The 16,261-nt window shown below is 34.0% G+C and overlaps 4 protein-coding genes across 5 annotated transcripts; 1 reads left to right on the top strand and 3 right to left on the bottom strand.

Annotated features, from left to right (window-relative positions):
- Positions 1-148: 148 nt before the first annotated feature.
- LOC107486435 (40S ribosomal protein S21-2) lies at positions 149-10,615 on the top strand. Of its 2 annotated transcripts, XM_052259948.1 has the most exons (5): positions 149-232; positions 603-662; positions 785-917; positions 1,414-1,480; positions 10,568-10,615. In XM_052259948.1, exons 2-4 carry the CDS (start codon positions 613-615, stop codon positions 1,474-1,476), a joined length of 246 nt encoding a protein of 81 aa, XP_052115908.1. In that variant the 5' UTR covers positions 149-232; positions 603-612; the 3' UTR covers positions 1,477-1,480; positions 10,568-10,615. The 2 variants fall into 2 exon arrangements, with proteins under 2 accessions (XP_052115908.1, XP_015962459.1); XM_016106973.3 differs by lacking the exon at positions 10,568-10,615 and having other exon boundaries at positions 1,414-1,642.
- On the bottom strand, positions 2,040-3,993 carry LOC107486172 (disease resistance protein Roq1-like). The gene is made up of 3 exons (XM_016106729.1): positions 3,641-3,993; positions 2,560-2,815; positions 2,040-2,468 (listed from the first exon to the last, which is right to left on the bottom strand). Exons 1-3 carry the CDS (start codon positions 3,991-3,993, stop codon positions 2,040-2,042), a joined length of 1,038 nt encoding a protein of 345 aa, XP_015962215.1.
- Positions 10,616-11,987: 1,372 nt separating the features above from the next.
- LOC127746725 (putative disease resistance RPP13-like protein 3) lies at positions 11,988-14,983 on the bottom strand. Its single transcript, XM_052260749.1, has 2 exons — positions 12,292-14,983; positions 11,988-12,152 (listed from the first exon to the last, which is right to left on the bottom strand). Exon 1 carries the CDS (start codon positions 14,981-14,983, stop codon positions 12,326-12,328), a length of 2,658 nt encoding a protein of 885 aa, XP_052116709.1. The 3' UTR covers positions 11,988-12,152; positions 12,292-12,325.
- A 131-nt stretch (positions 14,984-15,114) lies between these two features.
- Positions 15,115-15,778, bottom strand: LOC127746724 (TMV resistance protein N-like). The gene has a single exon (XM_052260748.1). It carries the CDS (start codon positions 15,601-15,603, stop codon positions 15,115-15,117), a length of 489 nt encoding a protein of 162 aa, XP_052116708.1. The 5' UTR covers positions 15,604-15,778.
- Between the last annotated feature and the right edge of the window lie 483 nt (positions 15,779-16,261).

The following is a 16,261-nucleotide window of genomic DNA, read 5'->3' as shown; positions in this document are numbered from 1 at the left end:
ATATTTTTTTTGGTAATTTTTTAAAAAAATTATACAAATATAAAATTATTGGAAGCATGAGTAGCCCAAGCCCAACTGGCTAACGGGCCAACCCATTGCCCATACAGAAAACCCTAGAGAGTATATATATGAGATTCATAACTTGCCAAACCCATTGCCGAGACAGAGAACCCTAGAGACTTTCTTATCTGCCTCTGCGCCTGCCTCCTCCCTACGCACGCTTCTCTGTTCTGTGAGTTCTCTTCTATTTTCTGCTTGGTATATCCGTTTTTGTCACTGTCATGCTGTAAATTATTATCTGCTTGGCACTCTCTTCTTAGTAGATTTGTATCTGCTTCTGTGATTATGTAACTGATCGATGTTATTATTGGTCTTTTTATTTTTATTTATGTTTGTGTTTGTGTTTGTGTTTTAATTTTTATTGATGTTTTTTCTGTTTGTTTTTGTAATGTCAATCCACACATGCATTTACCAAATTATTGATGTTATTCTCTTAATTTTCTGAAAAGTATAACTTAGTGTTGATACTCTCTTGTGCAATTTGAATTTAGGTTTTTTTTTTTTGTGTTGATCTCTAAAAGAGTTTTTTATTTTGCCAACAGAGAAAGAAAGATGCAGAACGAGGAGGGACAGATCACTGAGCTCTACATTCCTAGGAAGTGGTAAACACACCTTTCTTTCTAAGCTTTCTTCTTTCGCTCACTGATTTTTCCTTAAGAAAATATAATATGTATTTGAAAGTTTGCACCTTTATACTGATTTCTGTTATTGTGTTATGGTGTAGCTCTGCAACAAACAGGTTGATAACTGCAAAGGACCATGCGTCAGTTCAGATCAACATTGGTCACTTGGATGAGAGTGGTCTCTACAATAACACCTTCTCCACATTTGCCCTCTGCGGCTTCATTCGTGCTCAGGTATTTTCTTATTATTGTTATTATGTATTCATGATGTATGCATATTCATATGAAAGTTTCAATTTTAGTTGATTTAGGTTTATTTATTTTGGATCATATGGACCAATTGAACCTGTCTACCGAGTATTTGTTGGTTTTCTATTGTGGGAGTTGAAGCATTTTGAATTGAATGTCTTTCTTCTTTTGTTATACAATGAGGTAAAGATAATAGTAACATGATTTAACTATGACACGGGTTGATGTTTCTTAATCACTGAATCTTATTGACTACTTGTGGATTTAGAATGGTGAACTTATTGGGTTAACTGAAATTAATTTTCAATTACATTATGTCTTGTATTAAATAGACATTGTCTACTGCCATTGCATGATATTTCAAGAATTAGTATCAAATTGAACTTTTTAACTGGATATCCTTTTTTGGTCTTATATATCATTCATTCTTTGCATTTAGGGATTTTGTTTCATACTTAAAGCTATCATATGTTGGTTCCAGGGTGATGCCGACAGTGCACTAGACCGCTTGTGGCAGAAGAAGAAAGCCGAGAAGCAGCAGTAGAGATGTTCAATGATAATATTTTTTTTATGGACCAAGTTCTTGCTAGAGATGTTTTGAGTATTACTATCTTTATATTGTAGAACTTCTAATTTTTCTCTGGTACCCTAAACAAAGGTGTTGCTTTTGAATTATTTTCATCAGTGCATTTCAATTATTTTTATTATCATCTACTGTCATGCATAAACTTCTGTTTCTTTAGAACTGGCATTATTGTCAATCTATGATGAATGTTTATATTTCAATAGTTGAAAATGGCTGTGCTAGTTTCGGTTGTTTTCTCTTCGTCTATCAATCCTTGATATTTGAATCTTAAGAGGGATGCAAATTAATCGAATTGCCAAGTTTTTGGTGTTACAGAGAAAACATTCTTCATTACAATTTAAATTGCAATTAATCAATTGATTTACAAAATAAAAATCATATAACAAATTTGAACGTCAAAAGGTAACATGATTTGATCCAATAGTTAGAGTCAAATATATGTCAGTGGGTGAGCCATCATAGTCACCTATATGTGTGGCCATACTAGAAGTGCCCTTCTGACATTCCCCTATAAAACCTCTTCATTTTCGGGTGTAGCTGTGGATTGCATCAAAGAACGAAGAAGGCTTGAGAAAACATCGTTTCTCTATAATCTTTGGAAACAGTTGCCAAATCACCGTGAATATTTCACTGACAATTGAAACAACATTGCTCCTCATTGAATTTTCTTCTCTCAGTTGATTAATCACATCGATGAAATCTTTCACTACATTCCTTTCCTTTACAATCCTATTTCTGCCACTGAATTCACCTTCACCAAAGCAATGTGTCTTAAGCTCAACACCATCCATCACAGGATGATTCTGAAAGAGATCTTTGTTTTCTGTTGTTATGATGATCCTACTACCAAGACCAAACCAATGACCTATTCCCATTCCCACTAGAAACTCCAAATGCTTGTCACTATTAACCCCTTCCAGAACCAGAAGCACTCTCTTATGTTGCAACTCCTGCATGGTTTCCATACCCATTATCAGAAAGAAGCTCCTTGTGGAGATTTTCCAAGCCATTAGCGGTGTTTTTCCTTAACTGTTTACTCACATCGACAAGAAAACTTGCCGCTCTGAACTTGTATTTGATCTTATAGTATAGCTCAAATGCAAATGTTGTTATGTAACTTTTGCCTATTTTAGGATCTTCATAAATTCCCACCATACGAACAGTATCACAAGATTCAAGGTTCAAAAGTGGTTCGACCGCTTCAAATTCAGAATCAAATTTATCCAATAGTTGCTTGATCTTTCGATGTTTTGCAAAGACTTGTTCAGCAATCTCACCAATGACCTGAGTTTCATACCTACAAATCATAAATGTACACAAGCTAATAAATAGAGAGTTACCCTAACGCTTAACATAAAGAAAGAAACAAACAATAGAGAATTGATATCTACATTATTTTTTTATATAATCTATTATATAAAAGATAAATTTTTTAATTTTATCCCATCTTATATCAATTATTCTTAATAAAAAGTAATAAAAAATAAAAAATATATATAAAAATTCAATTATATTAAGTATACATTAAAATTTATTATTAAAATTAGTCATTAGTATAAAATATATGTTACATTATAAAATACACATTAAAAATTAAGTTAAACTATATATATAAATACATATATATAGTAACTAATTTTGGTATACACATAACATTGGATAAAAATTATGCATATAACAGATCTAAATAATTAAACTTAATGTGTACCCTCAATATTTATCAAAATGAAGAAATTTACATATAATTGTCTTTGCCTATGAAATTGACCGTTGAAAACTATTGTCGTGAGTTTTTACCGACGAAAATTTACAACTAGAGCTATTTTTGAACTACAACATCAACATAGGAGTGGAGCTCAACCTATCAACCTATCAACACGATATATATATAGATAAATTTATAAGAAATAACGGAATATTTTTAGATAACTGACTCAGTATTCTCAAGAATGTGTCTTCCTGATAGGCCGCAAACTGTAGCTAGATAGAGCAAACTTCGAGGCCTCCGCCTTGTGTTTGCCGTATCTCTCTTGGTGTTTCTTCATGGCTTCCTTGGATTTGTCGCTACTCTGACGATTCACTTCTGCAGGCTTCACGCGATAAAAAAACTGGGATTATGGACCGTTTGTTTCCATCATCGGAGTACTTGAGCATCTGCTCTAGTTCCAGGAGGCACCATGAAGAACATACATACTTTTCACTCATCACAACAATATGAATCCTGGATCTTTTAATGGCTTCCATGAGAGTAGATTTAATTTCGTCACCTAGTTCCAGACCCGGATCATCCCTGAATACTTTGAGCTTTCCGATTTCGGAGAGTGCATAGTAGAGATAATCTGTGAATGCAAACCTTGTGTCTTCGCCTCTAAAGTTCAGAAACACGTCACACATTCCTTCCTCTGACAAGGATGACGATGCCCACCTCCACGGCGTCGACGAGGACGATGACCCGGCCGCTCCCTCATCGGCCATGACGTGGTATATATATAACTCGGAATCGGAATGAAGCAGTGTTGATATCAAGAATGAAGAAATGAAGCAGGTAAAGTTGAATTATAATTCAGTGTATAGCATAAATTAAGCATATGCTGCCAAGTTTCCTGGAAACTGAAGAAAATCGGACGGATTCACTTTTGTGTGTCTGTGGGTGGGACGAATACATTGAAAATAAATTAAACCACACATATGTCAAATCTCCCTACCTCATGTTATTAAAAATTAATAGTATTTACAAGCATCCAAATATTTTATACATGATTAAAATTAATAAATCTAAAAGACAGTGTAATAAGTTTTTACATACAAGTAAATTCTTAAGAAAAAGTATAGGGTATTAATATGTATACTATATGCTAATTTATTACCAACAATAATTAATTATTATATTTTAAACACATATATAAAAAGATACATTCAGAAAATACATATATAAAGACATTTTTATTAGACACAGTTATAAAAACTTCATTTTTGTTAGACACATTTATAAAAACACTTCTATTAAACATAGTCATAAACAAGAGTTGGCAGAAGTTGACAGAAATACTGTTAAAAATGCTGTTGGTAATATAGTAAGATTAAATTCTTAAATAATCGATAGGAACACTAACAAAATTTAAAAATCAAGTTTAACAAACATCATGGTCATTATACATACACTTGTAATTCCACATTTAAATTAGTCTAATTTAGTGATTTTGATAACAAAAGTTATCAAGACACACATGATACAGGGTTTGGAGATTGTGCATTCATTCTTCTTGTTTCAATATTCTCCGAATCTTTGCCATGATCGAGAATATTCAACGCTATATACTAAAGCTATGAAATACTCATCTCATATTTATTTATAACAAAGGAAATTACATATGTCATTCAAAACTTCAACAGAGCATGCACAACGTAAATAAAAGCGAACCATAATAAACATGTGTTGGAGGAATTACAGTATGAAAATAAAAGTACTAAAACGTGTCATTCAAAATATAAAAAAAAAAAACCACTTTATTCAATATTAAAAAAAAAGAAAAGAAAAAAGAGTAGTGCAACATTAGAGCATCACAACTGCTCCATTAAATACGTATGTAATTTAATTTATATTTTCAATGTGTATTTATATTCTAATATATATTTATATAGCTGCTTTTGGAAAAGAAGCAGTGACATTGACATCCAATGCCTCACAGAAATCAACCATGATAGTCCATTTGACGCTCTAAAAACTCCAAGTTACTAGCCAAGAAAAGCATTTGTTTAGTAACCTCCTTTAAGTCAGGGCAGTCACAGAAGACAGCACGTCGAAGACGAGGCATTGCACCATCTTTGGATATAAGATATGTAACATCCACCGTTATCATGATCAAAACCTGAAGCCTCCGGAAAACTCCCAGCAGTACCACAATCAAGAGTTTGTTCCGTACAATATCCAATTTTAAATTTTAAAACTTTACTTGGAATTCGTCCCAACGTATTCATGTCTTTTGACTTGAAATACGCAAAGCGCGACAAGGTAATCTTGGTAAGAGTTGACGGAAATGCAATTGTGTCTAATGGAACCCAATTAACCACAGAAAACATAAGTTTCAGCTTACTTAGTTTTTTCAGGCGGTGTAGGCTCCTTAAGATTTCTTCTGCTGGTTCATGTTGGTCTAAAGCTATATGTAACCCGAGTGTTCTCAAGTTGGGAAAGTAATCATCACCTAGTAAGCTCCCTAGTTTTGAATCGGCATACACATAACATAGTGTTTGGAGATTCTGCATTTTATCTTTTACTTCTTGTTCATCTACTAACAATCTCACCAGAAATTCACAATGAAGATGTCTCAGTTGCTTTAACCCTCCAATTCTTAGGTCCTTCAAACTAGTGTACAATACATGTAATGTTTCCAAACTGTGAAAGTCACATAATCCATCTAATTTAACTTCCATTTTCAAGTACCGGAAGGGTGTCAAACTCTTCAAATACTCAGCACTTGTTGAAGAACTAACCCGAGCCCATTTCGAAAAATATAGCACATTAACTCGGAGGTTTTCTGGAATATGTTGTGACCTGTCACAGCCCAAAATGAACTCTGACCGGCGTTCAGGAAACAGTTTCCTAGCAAGCTTATTAGAATCAAAGATAAATTAAATAAGAAAGTTATAAAGATTTTAAATAATTTACAAGTTCTAAATAAATAGTTATACATTTTTAACAAAAATTAAAATAATTAAGAGTGGCTGAATTCTGCTTATGACATATGAAGCATACAACGTCTAAGAACTCAACAAGAGACGGATACCCATTGTAGATCATAATTCTTGAATATAAGGGCTCACATATTTAAGTATTTATTCCTGAAAAATATTTTAAAAAAAACGGAATGAGTTTTGCAACTTAGTGACTAGATAATACATTTATAATCCACGTGAGACTATAAAAACATTATTATTAAAGTAATTTTTAATTAGAAAATAGTAATTAATCATAATAAGTGAATCAATAAGGGAGTTCTCGTAAAGAAATCAAATCAAAAGTCTCCAATTGAGCAGTTCCACCTCAATGGGTAGCCCTTTCCTCTCATGTGTCCTAACAGAATAACAGATCTAACGTGTGGCCTACACGTTAGGCTAGCAACACCCCTGCTAGCTGGGTCTGAGCCAGATGCATCTAGGTTAACGTCATAACCGCCGTTAATTACGGTTTTCTAATACGAGCCTCCCAAATCAATTCAAAACATACAATTTCAAATACAACCAATCTTTAATCTTTTAAATATATATAGTATTAAATCAAATCAATAATACTTTCTAATCAAAAATCTTTTTCAATCATATGAAATGTCGAATATACTTTACAAATTCAGAGCATATAAGTGAGTATCCATAATACTTTAATGTTAAAAAAACATTCAAATAAAATCGAATATTCTAAAATAATACAAAACTTCATCAAACATGTATGCAGTCTCGTGCAGATTAAAAATATGAATTTTATAAAAATAAATATTTAGTTCTAATAAATCTATTATTAAAATAAAATTCAAATCCTTGGTTGATAACTTGTAAGGATAATCATAAATTCAAGCAGTACATATCAAAATAATTATAGATGTAAAGTCAAATAATTATAAATGTAAAGTCTACTCACAACTTGATCCTAAGGGACCGAAGAGACTTAACCGGGAGTGCCGAATTAAAATGTGAAAAAAGTTGGAATAGAATGGAACAAAAGGATGCAGAATTTGGACCGAGTTAGTGGCAGCAACTTCAATTCAAACAGCAGCAACCACTACGTCACGGATGTAATCTCGGCAACAGCAGCAGCATCGCTACCACTTCTAGCCCGTAACAAACAATAGCAAAAGCAAATTAATCAAGAAAAAAGGGCACGAAAATGGAGCGAGATAGCAAGGTAGATAAAAGCGGAATAGAAATAGAAAGAGATGTCAAGTTCAAGCTGGGATTTGTTTTATCAATGTAAAAGTATAGCAGTGGTGACTCTTGGCAGCAATAATTCTGACGACTCCGGCGGCAACATTCATGACCCTAGAGACTACAACAACCAATGGAAAGCTAAAAGCAGAAGCAGAGCAGAACAATTCCTTCTCCGATGACCTTTTCCACCTGCAACGGAGGCAGTGGAAGAGCAGAAGGCAGGGTCTATGTTGCGGTGGTGGAAGGCAGCAACATTTCGGTGACGAGCTCCAGCAGAGCTCCCTTTCTCTTTCCCGTTCGCGACCTCCTCTGCTCTGTTTGGCGACGACGATGACCTCAACCGAGACAGCGACGGTCTCGATCAACGGCAGTGGCGGCTACGGACACCACGACGACGACAGGACTCCCTCCTTCTTCTCCGTCGCGCGCTTTTCACTTTCTCCATGGAAGGTCTGCGATCTCACTTTCATCTCTCTCGTTCGTCTCTTCCTTTTTCTCTGCGCCAGTGACAGCGGCGTCCAGCCTCACCGGTGTCACCTCCTTCTCCCCCTCTTCTTCCTTTCTTCTCCCTCTTTGTTTCCCTCGCTCTTTTTCTTTCTTTCATTCTCAGTAGGGGGCGTGTGTTAGGAGAGGACTAGGGTTTAGAAAAGGGGTAAAGGATAGTTTAAGTATTTTGAGTAAACACCCAATCCGGTCTCTGTCCATATCAAATTAGGACAACACGTTCCTTCACCAAAAAAATAACCCACGCCGGTCCCTGTCTATGCATAAAATAACTCATCGCGCCCCCTCCCATGTATTCCCGTCCATGGACAGGGACCGACTTGGGTTACTTTATTGGTGAAGGATCGCATTGTCCTAATTTAAAATGGACAGAGACCGGGTTGGGTGTTTACTAAAAAAAATATTAAAATTAGTAGTGTCAAAAAATATTACAAAATTTTTATTTTTTATTAAGACATAATAAGTTAAAAATATGAGACTTCTATATGTTGAATATATTTTAACACTTCTCGATATTCATCCGATACAATAAATCAGTAAAAGTGTTCGCACGTCATAATTGATATAACATGGAAAAAATATGTATTAAAATATTGAATCATTTGTTATATTGACACATTGTGTGATAAATACAAATAATACAACATAAGTGTTAAAGATATAAAAGATAAGAGAAGATTGACGAAAAAGAATGACATAAAAATAAAAAAATTGATAATACACAATAAAATTAGTGAATATTACCTTGGTCATAAGATGTTTCACATTGGCTATGTGAAAAGATTTTAGTAAAAGGAATTGGTAAAATATCTATTATACCCTTAGTAATGAACTAGTTATACTCGAAATTTCCTATTAACTTCTTTATTTTCCCACTGACAAGCAGCCACGAAGCAAAGTTAGGTTCTATACTTTTCAAAAGAAAACAAAATCTGATATAAGAGAATAATAAATTTGTCAATTATAAAAAAATTAATTTTTTCATAACAAAAAAAGTTTTTTTTTATGAATATTAAACTTATTTTTATATGGTGATTAATTTTTTGTGTTAAGGTAATATAATTGTATAAAATAAGTTCTATATCTACATTATTAAAATCTTTTAACTTTTTGAATTTATTGAAAAATTAATATATTTAGGTGAATTTTTTCTAATATATTAATTTTAATAAATTGAATAAGAATTAATTTAAAAATGAAAGAATATCATGGCTTAATTTTTTTCTATAAGAAAAAATTTGGATATTTTTGTTGAAAATTGGCCTTTTATTGAAAAAAATTTGGATATTGCTGTAGGTGGAATAGGTCTAATATATAAGGTGGATCATAAGTCATAGCTAAAACACAAAATACGTGTTGAACACTATATGTGCGCCATGCTTGGACGAATCTTTGACGACGCTGTAGTAACATCCCTTGCGTATCTAATTGTCAAATATCAATATTAGACAAAATACCACTTTTATTTCTATACTTGCTAAAAATAATTTTTAAAATATCAACTATAGTCAAGTAGTCTTTATATAATTTTTTTATAATATTAAATTTGCAATTTTTTTAACACTACTAATTTTAATAATTTTTTTTAGTAAACACCCAATCCGGTCCCTATCCATTTTAAATTAGGACAACGCGATCCCTTACAAAAAAAGTAACCCAAATCGGTCCCTGTCCATGGACAGAAATACATGGGAGGGGGCGCGATGAGTTATTTTATGCATAGATAGGGACCGGCGTGGGTTACTTTTTTGGTGAAGGATCGCGTTGTCCTAATTTAATATGGATAGGGACCGGATTGGGTGTTTACTCAAGTATTTTGATAAAATTAGAAAATATATGTAAAATGCTTTAAAAAACTTGAGGTGTTATATTCTACCCCTAAAAAAAAGCTTTAGGTTTAGTTATTTTGAATCTTGTGTCTTAATCATTTAATTGTGTGTTTTTGGTGTAATTTCCTTGTTTGATATGTTGTGGCATAAGGACCATTAGAGCCTGTCTACTGTGTATTATTGGTTTTCTATTGTGGGAGTTGGAGCATTTTGAATTGATTATGCACGGGAAATATTAAGTAAACAATGATTATCTTAAACAACATGAATAACCACCAATCACATTATACCCTAATTTAATGTTACTAATTAAATTTAAGATCAATTTACTCTTTTAATTTTATTAATTCATATTGTTCAAACATTGTTAAAAAATGTTGTTGGTTACTGTATTTTTCTATTATGTATTTCTTTTGTTATGCAATGAGGTAACGATAATAGTAACATGATTTAACTATGACATGGGTTGGACTATCCTGTACTAATGTTTCTTAATCACTGAATCTTATTGACTACTTGTGTGTTCCCTTCATATGTTTGTGGATTTAGGTGGTATGGTGAATTTATTGGGTTAGTTGAAATTAATGTTCAATTACATTGCGTCATGTATTAAATGACCTTGTCTACTGTCATTGCATGATCATTCAAGAATTAGTATCAAATTAAACTTTTTAACTGGATATCCTTCTATATCATTCATTCTTTGTATTTAAAAATTTTCATGCTTAATGCTATCATATGTTGGTTACAGGGTGATGCTGACAGTGCACTAGACCGCTTGTGGCAGAAGTAGAGAGGTTCAATGATAGTATTTTTTTTATGGACCAAGTTCTTTCTAGAGATATTTTCAGTATTACTATCTTTATGTTGTAGAACTTCTAAATTTTCTCTGGTACCTTAAACAAAGGTGTTGCATTTGAATTGTTTTCAGCAGGGCATTTGAAATATTATTACTATTAGTATCTCCTGTCATGCGTAAATTTGTGTTTCTTTAGAAGTGTTGCAGTATTGTCAATCTACGATTAATGGTGTGCATAACATCAATCCAAAACCTTAGTCATTGAAAATGGTTGTTCTAGTTTGGTTTTTTTCCTTCTACCAATCCTTGATATTTGAATCTTAAGCGTAATGTAAATTAGTCGAATTACCAATTTTTTTGGTATTCTTTATGTTCAGCTCTTTATATGAGAAATAAGAAATAAGATTTTGTATCAAGCCTTTTTTATTTTAGGTCAGGGACCCAGGCCAAAACTGGCCCAGTCCCAAAGCATAAGAACCAAGACCACAACCCGACCCGAATTTCAAGCTGATTTAGTTCTTGCGTATCTGCAGTGGTTTGGATCCGAATTATGGAGGTTGTAGATTGGATTCTACTGATTTTAGTCGTTTAATAGTTTTGATTTTTGACAAATTGAAATTACAAAGTTTGAATATTTGTTGAACTAAATATAACAATGTTACATTGACATCACCAATTAGCCACCATATAGATATATGTATTTGGTGTTTGGGAAAAGATTTGATTATATCTTATTGGTGATGATTTCTCAAATAAGTAGAAATTAAAGAAAAACAACTAATCGGTTGGGTTATCATCACTATATACACATATATTGGAGGAAATCTACATACACACTAATAGAGAAAAACACCAAGATAGCAGGACCACATAACACTACAAACTAAAGCATACTACGGGTACTGCTTTAATTTAATTTAGAGAGATATATCCATTATTAATTTCCATGGTAGTGTATATATTTTTATGTAGGTGTGTTTGATTAATGGACTACAGTATCAAGATATTTTTGGTCAAATACAGTACATTATTTTTGTATAGTACATACTTATAGTTCACAGAAAAAAAAGACAATGATCGTTTTCTTTATCTTGATCAGATTTTGGTGGGAGCTAACTCGCAATCTGTGAACTTTTTGGTTATATTCATATCTGATCTTTGTTAAATATATCAGGTTTTGCCGGTATAAACTAGTGTGATGGCTTACATTTAATAACAATATTCCGAGGAGCTTGCCATGTCATTGTCCTAATACAGAGCAATAAGTTTTTTGGGGTCAAGAAAAACTGATATATATCAAAGTAGACATATGGTGGAGTAATTCTGAATCTTAGCCATGGTCGATGATCTAATGCTATACACTAATAATATGAACTCATCTCATATTTATTTATAACATGAAAGGAAATACATGTCATTCAAACCCTCAATATGTTCAATGTAACAGAGAATCATAATGCAAATGTGCTCAAGGAATTACAATACCAAAATGAGAACGGGAAAGTGTCATTCTAAAGAAAAACCATTACAATATAATGAGACTGCAGGAGCACATATAGTGATATGTATGATGGACGAGAGTTCTGCACAAATTGATTATACATGCATGCTGTTAGAATGATTCAACATTAGCAAAAGCATAGAAAAGAAGTTGCATGAACAGGTAATTAAATAGCAAAATCCATGCATGTGTCAATGAATTTCAGTAAAAGAAACATATACCTGCTTTTGGCATCCAATGCCCCAGAGAAATCAATCATTCATCATCAAAATCATCAAAGTCGTGGTCGTCGTCATCATCTTCATCATCATCATCATCATAACAATCATCATCTTCGTCATCCTCGTCGTCATCATCATCATCATACTCAAAGTTACTACCCAAGGAATGCATTTGTTTAGGAACCTCCACCAGCTGAGGGCACTCATAGATGACTGCACGCTGAAGACGAGCCATCGCACCTTCTTCCGATGTAAGATACATAACATCCACTGCTATCATGATGAACACTTGAAGCTGTGGAAAGCTCCCAGCAGCACCACAATTAAGAGTTTTTTCTGTGAAATCGCCATCAACTAATTTTAAAATTTGAAGTCTGGGAATTAGTCCCAAAGTATTCATGTCTTTGGACTTGAAAAACTCAAAGCTTGACAAGGTAATCTTGGTAAGATTTGACGGAAATGGAATTCTATCTAATCGAACTTGTTTAAAGTGAATATACTTAAGTTTCAGCTTATGTAGATTGCTTAGACGGTGTAGACTCCTTAAGTTTTCTTCTACTGATGACCTTGAGTCTCCATTTTGTAATACACCCAGTGTTCTTAAGCTAGGAAAGCAACCATTGTCGAGTAAGAACCCTAGTTGTGAATTGAGAAGTACATAACATAGGGTTTGAAGATTTTGCATTTTATCTTTCACTCCTTGTGCTTTATCTACTAATAAACTCACCCAAAATTTACTATGCATATGTCTCAGTTGCTTGAACTCCCCAATTCGTAGGCTTTTCGACAACCAACTGCCCAGAACTTGCAGTGTTTCTACACTTCGAAAGTTACTTAATCTATATGTGTCAACTTCCATTCTCAAGTACCTGAGGGGTGTCAAATTCTCTAAATACTCATCTGATGAACTACCCTTTACCTGTTGTTTAAAATATAGCACATTAAGTTGGCAATTTTCCGGAATATGTTGTGACCACCCATGTGCATCTCCATAAAAGAATAGGGAACGAGTGCGAGCTTCATTACATGTCTCTACTGAACAGGCATAGGATCCTATGCTGCTGAGAAAGGACAACCTACGGGCATTGTTATTGTTATCAGGGTTTTTACTCTCTGATATGCACAATTCCCGGATGAGATCATGGATCTGACATGTTTTCACGCCTTTCCCATCACTCCTCCTACTTCTCACTTGTACCAAGTTACGATCCACCAGCTCCTTTAGATATTGCTCGCCAATATCTTCAGGTTCTAGCTGTGGTACTTTTGATCTTCCAATTTGGATTGTCTCTATAAACCCTTCTGCTATCCACATATGGATTAAGTCTCTCACCCGAATCTCTTCATCTTCAGGATAGATTCCAAGATATAAAAAACACGGCTTCAATTTCCTGGGCAAATCATCCAAGCTAAACTTCAAAATCTCCATCATCACCTCACTACCATCCTTGTCCTCAGCCACACACCAATAGGGGAGTAAATTCATCATTTCTTTCCATGTATCCTCTGATCTCTCCCTCTTTGCAACAATCCCAGCTGTGGTTTTGATAGCCAATGGTAAACCTTTGCAACTTTGAGCAATGGATCTACCAAGAGGCTCTAAATAAGGGGGACACTCTTCTCCACCAAACACCTCATTGCAAAACAACTTCCAACTTTCTTCTTCATCCATAAAGGAAAGTCGGTGGTGAGGTTCCTTTGACCTTGAAAAGTAGGCCACCTGATCATTACGAGTAGTTATTAGTACCATGCCACCACTGTTATTTGGGAAACAACCCTTTAGAGTGGCCCACGCTTTAGTGTCCCAAACATCATCAAGGACTACCAAATACTTTTTCCCTTTTAAACATTTCTTCACCATTTGCTTCAGCTTCTCTTCACTACTTGAGTCTTCATGTTTAGACGTCGACATCTTCAGACAGTTGAGAAGGCTTTTACAAACTTCCTTTTCTCTGCAATCCTTGGAAACAATTGCCCATGCACGGCAAGGGAAGAGCTTCTTGACCTCCTCGTCATTGTAGATCTTTCGAGCAAGAGTGGTCTTTCCTAATCCACCCATGCCAACAATGGAAACAACATTCTCAGAAGAATCTTCATCCTTGAGTTGATTAATCACAATTTCAAAATCCTCCACCAATCCCACTACATTTGCATATCCTTCCTTCACATTGCCTTCAATTTCACCTTCACCAATGCAGCATATCCTCATCTCAAGATCATCTTCTGGTTCGTAATTATCCAAGACATCTTTGTCTCTTGTTGTTACGATGACCCTACTGCCCGGACCGAACCAATTACCTCCTCCTGCTAAAGCTTCCAACTGCCTTATATTATCAACATCATCGAGTATCAGAAGAATTTTTTTGCTGCCCAACTTTTGTTTTATTTCCGAGGATCCGTTATATATGCTGCCCCTCTTAGTTACCTCCTCTCCCATTTCAGAAAGAAGTGTCTTCTGAAGATTTTCTAGACCCCAATTACTTTCCGCTGACTTTTCACCAACTCTGGCAAGAAAACTAGCAGCATCGTATTGATCTCTGATCTCATTGTATAACACCCCAACAAAGTTCTTTATATCTATCTCATCACTATCATGGTAAATTCCCACCATACGAACATTGTTGTGAGATTCAAGATCCAATAGTGATTTGACACCTTCAAATTGAAAACCAGATCCAGTTGGGTGCTTCATGTATAAAGATTGTTTTTAAGACAGTAGAGCATTTTAATAGAAAATGTTTTTTTTTTAATATTAAAAAATATTTCATGATACATTTAAAAAGTTAAAATTTTTTACTCTAATTTTCGAGTTGACTTTTTGGCTCACCCTTTCTCAGTACAGTGTTTTCCGCTTAGCTCACAGACTGCAAACAAAGCTGACCTCCATGTGTTCACTTTGTTGCTGTATCTCTCTTCATGTTTGCGCATGGCGGCTTCATACTGATTCTTCTGATATCGAACCTCTGTTGGTGGCACATGGTAAAAAACAGGAAGAACCGGTCGCTTTCTTCCATTGTCTGAACACTTCATGATATGAACTAGTTCATCGAGGCACCATGATGAAGATGCGTAGTTTTGACACAGCACAACTATTGACATCCTTGATTTCTCGATTGCTTCGCGGAGCGTAGCTCCAATTTCTTCACCAAGTCGCAGACGCGGCTCATCTCTGAAGACATTGATTCTTTTGGTTTTCTCCAAAGCTCTATACAGATGGCTCGTGAAAGTGTACCTTGTGCCGACGTCTCCTCTAAAGCTCAGAAAAACATCATATTTGAATTGTGACGATGATGCTGCACCATGTTTTGCCATGATAGTGTATAGTTGATGGAAGGTTTTACGTTAATAATAAGCTTAAGGAACCAATTCAAATCAAATTATGATAGCACTGTGGCTGTAAGAAAGTCAGAGAACCAGCAATGGGGTATGAAGCCATGAATGAATGAGCCAATAATTATGCAGGAGAAATACTATAGCCAGTAGAATTATTACTTTTGCTAAGTTTTTTTTTTTTCGGTAAAATTAAGAGTGAGATTCCAATTCGCCACTTTTTTTTTGCTATTATTTTTGTTAAAGTTATTGCTTTTAAAAGTATAAAATAAATATATTATTAAATTATTAAATTAAAATATTAAATTGATGAGTAAAAAATAAAAATATTGATTTTTTTTTCGATTAGTAACTAATTGAATAATAATATTTCAGCATATATATGAATGCTGCCAAATTAGTTTCTTGATAATTGGTAATTTGGTATAGTGGTCGGGGGGTTCCGGACCTTTGCTTCGTGTGCAGAGATAAACTATACACATGAGTTCCGGGATACGCGGTTAAAATTTTTAGATATAGATAATTTTAGTATGAAATACAATAATATTTGATTATTTTGATATTTTATAATATTATAATGATAATGATATTTTGTAAAAAAAATATTTTTGTAGTTATAAAATGAGAAAATATTATTGAT

The sequence above is a fragment of the Arachis duranensis genome, chromosome 4, assembly GCF_000817695.3.
Source record: "Arachis duranensis cultivar V14167 chromosome 4, aradu.V14167.gnm2.J7QH, whole genome shotgun sequence".
NCBI lineage: Eukaryota > Viridiplantae > Streptophyta > Magnoliopsida > Fabales > Fabaceae > Arachis > Arachis duranensis.
The sequence above is the reverse complement of the archived record's forward strand: the minus strand, read 5'-3'. Positions and strand labels throughout refer to the sequence as shown.

What these genes read in the sequence shown, in the direction of transcription:
- LOC127746724 (XM_052260748.1), bottom strand. Translation starts at nt 15,603, where the DNA reads ATGGCAAAACATGGTGCAGCATCATCGTCACAATTCAAATATGATGTT.
- LOC107486172 (XM_016106729.1), bottom strand. Translation starts at nt 3,993, where the DNA reads ATGGCCGATGAGGGAGCGGCCGGGTCATCGTCCTCGTCGACGCCGTGG. An exon ending in TCCGATGATGGAAACAAACG is followed by an intron (nt 2,816 to 3,640) that starts GTCCATAATCCC and finishes TATGATTTGTAG; the next exon opens with GTATGAAACTCAGGTCATTG. An exon ending in CGGCAAGTTTTCTTGTCGAT is followed by an intron (nt 2,469 to 2,559) that starts GTGAGTAAACAG and finishes GAAACCATGCAG; the next exon opens with GAGTTGCAACATAAGAGAGT.
- LOC127746725 (XM_052260749.1), bottom strand. Translation starts at nt 14,983, where the DNA reads ATGAAGCACCCAACTGGATCTGGTTTTCAATTTGAAGGTGTCAAATCA.
- LOC107486435 (XM_052259948.1), top strand. Translation starts at nt 613, where the DNA reads ATGCAGAACGAGGAGGGACAGATCACTGAGCTCTACATTCCTAGGAAG. An exon ending in CTCTACATTCCTAGGAAGTG is followed by an intron (nt 663 to 784) that starts GTAAACACACCT and finishes GTTATGGTGTAG; the next exon opens with CTCTGCAACAAACAGGTTGA. An exon ending in GCGGCTTCATTCGTGCTCAG is followed by an intron (nt 918 to 1,413) that starts GTATTTTCTTAT and finishes TGTTGGTTCCAG; the next exon opens with GGTGATGCCGACAGTGCACT.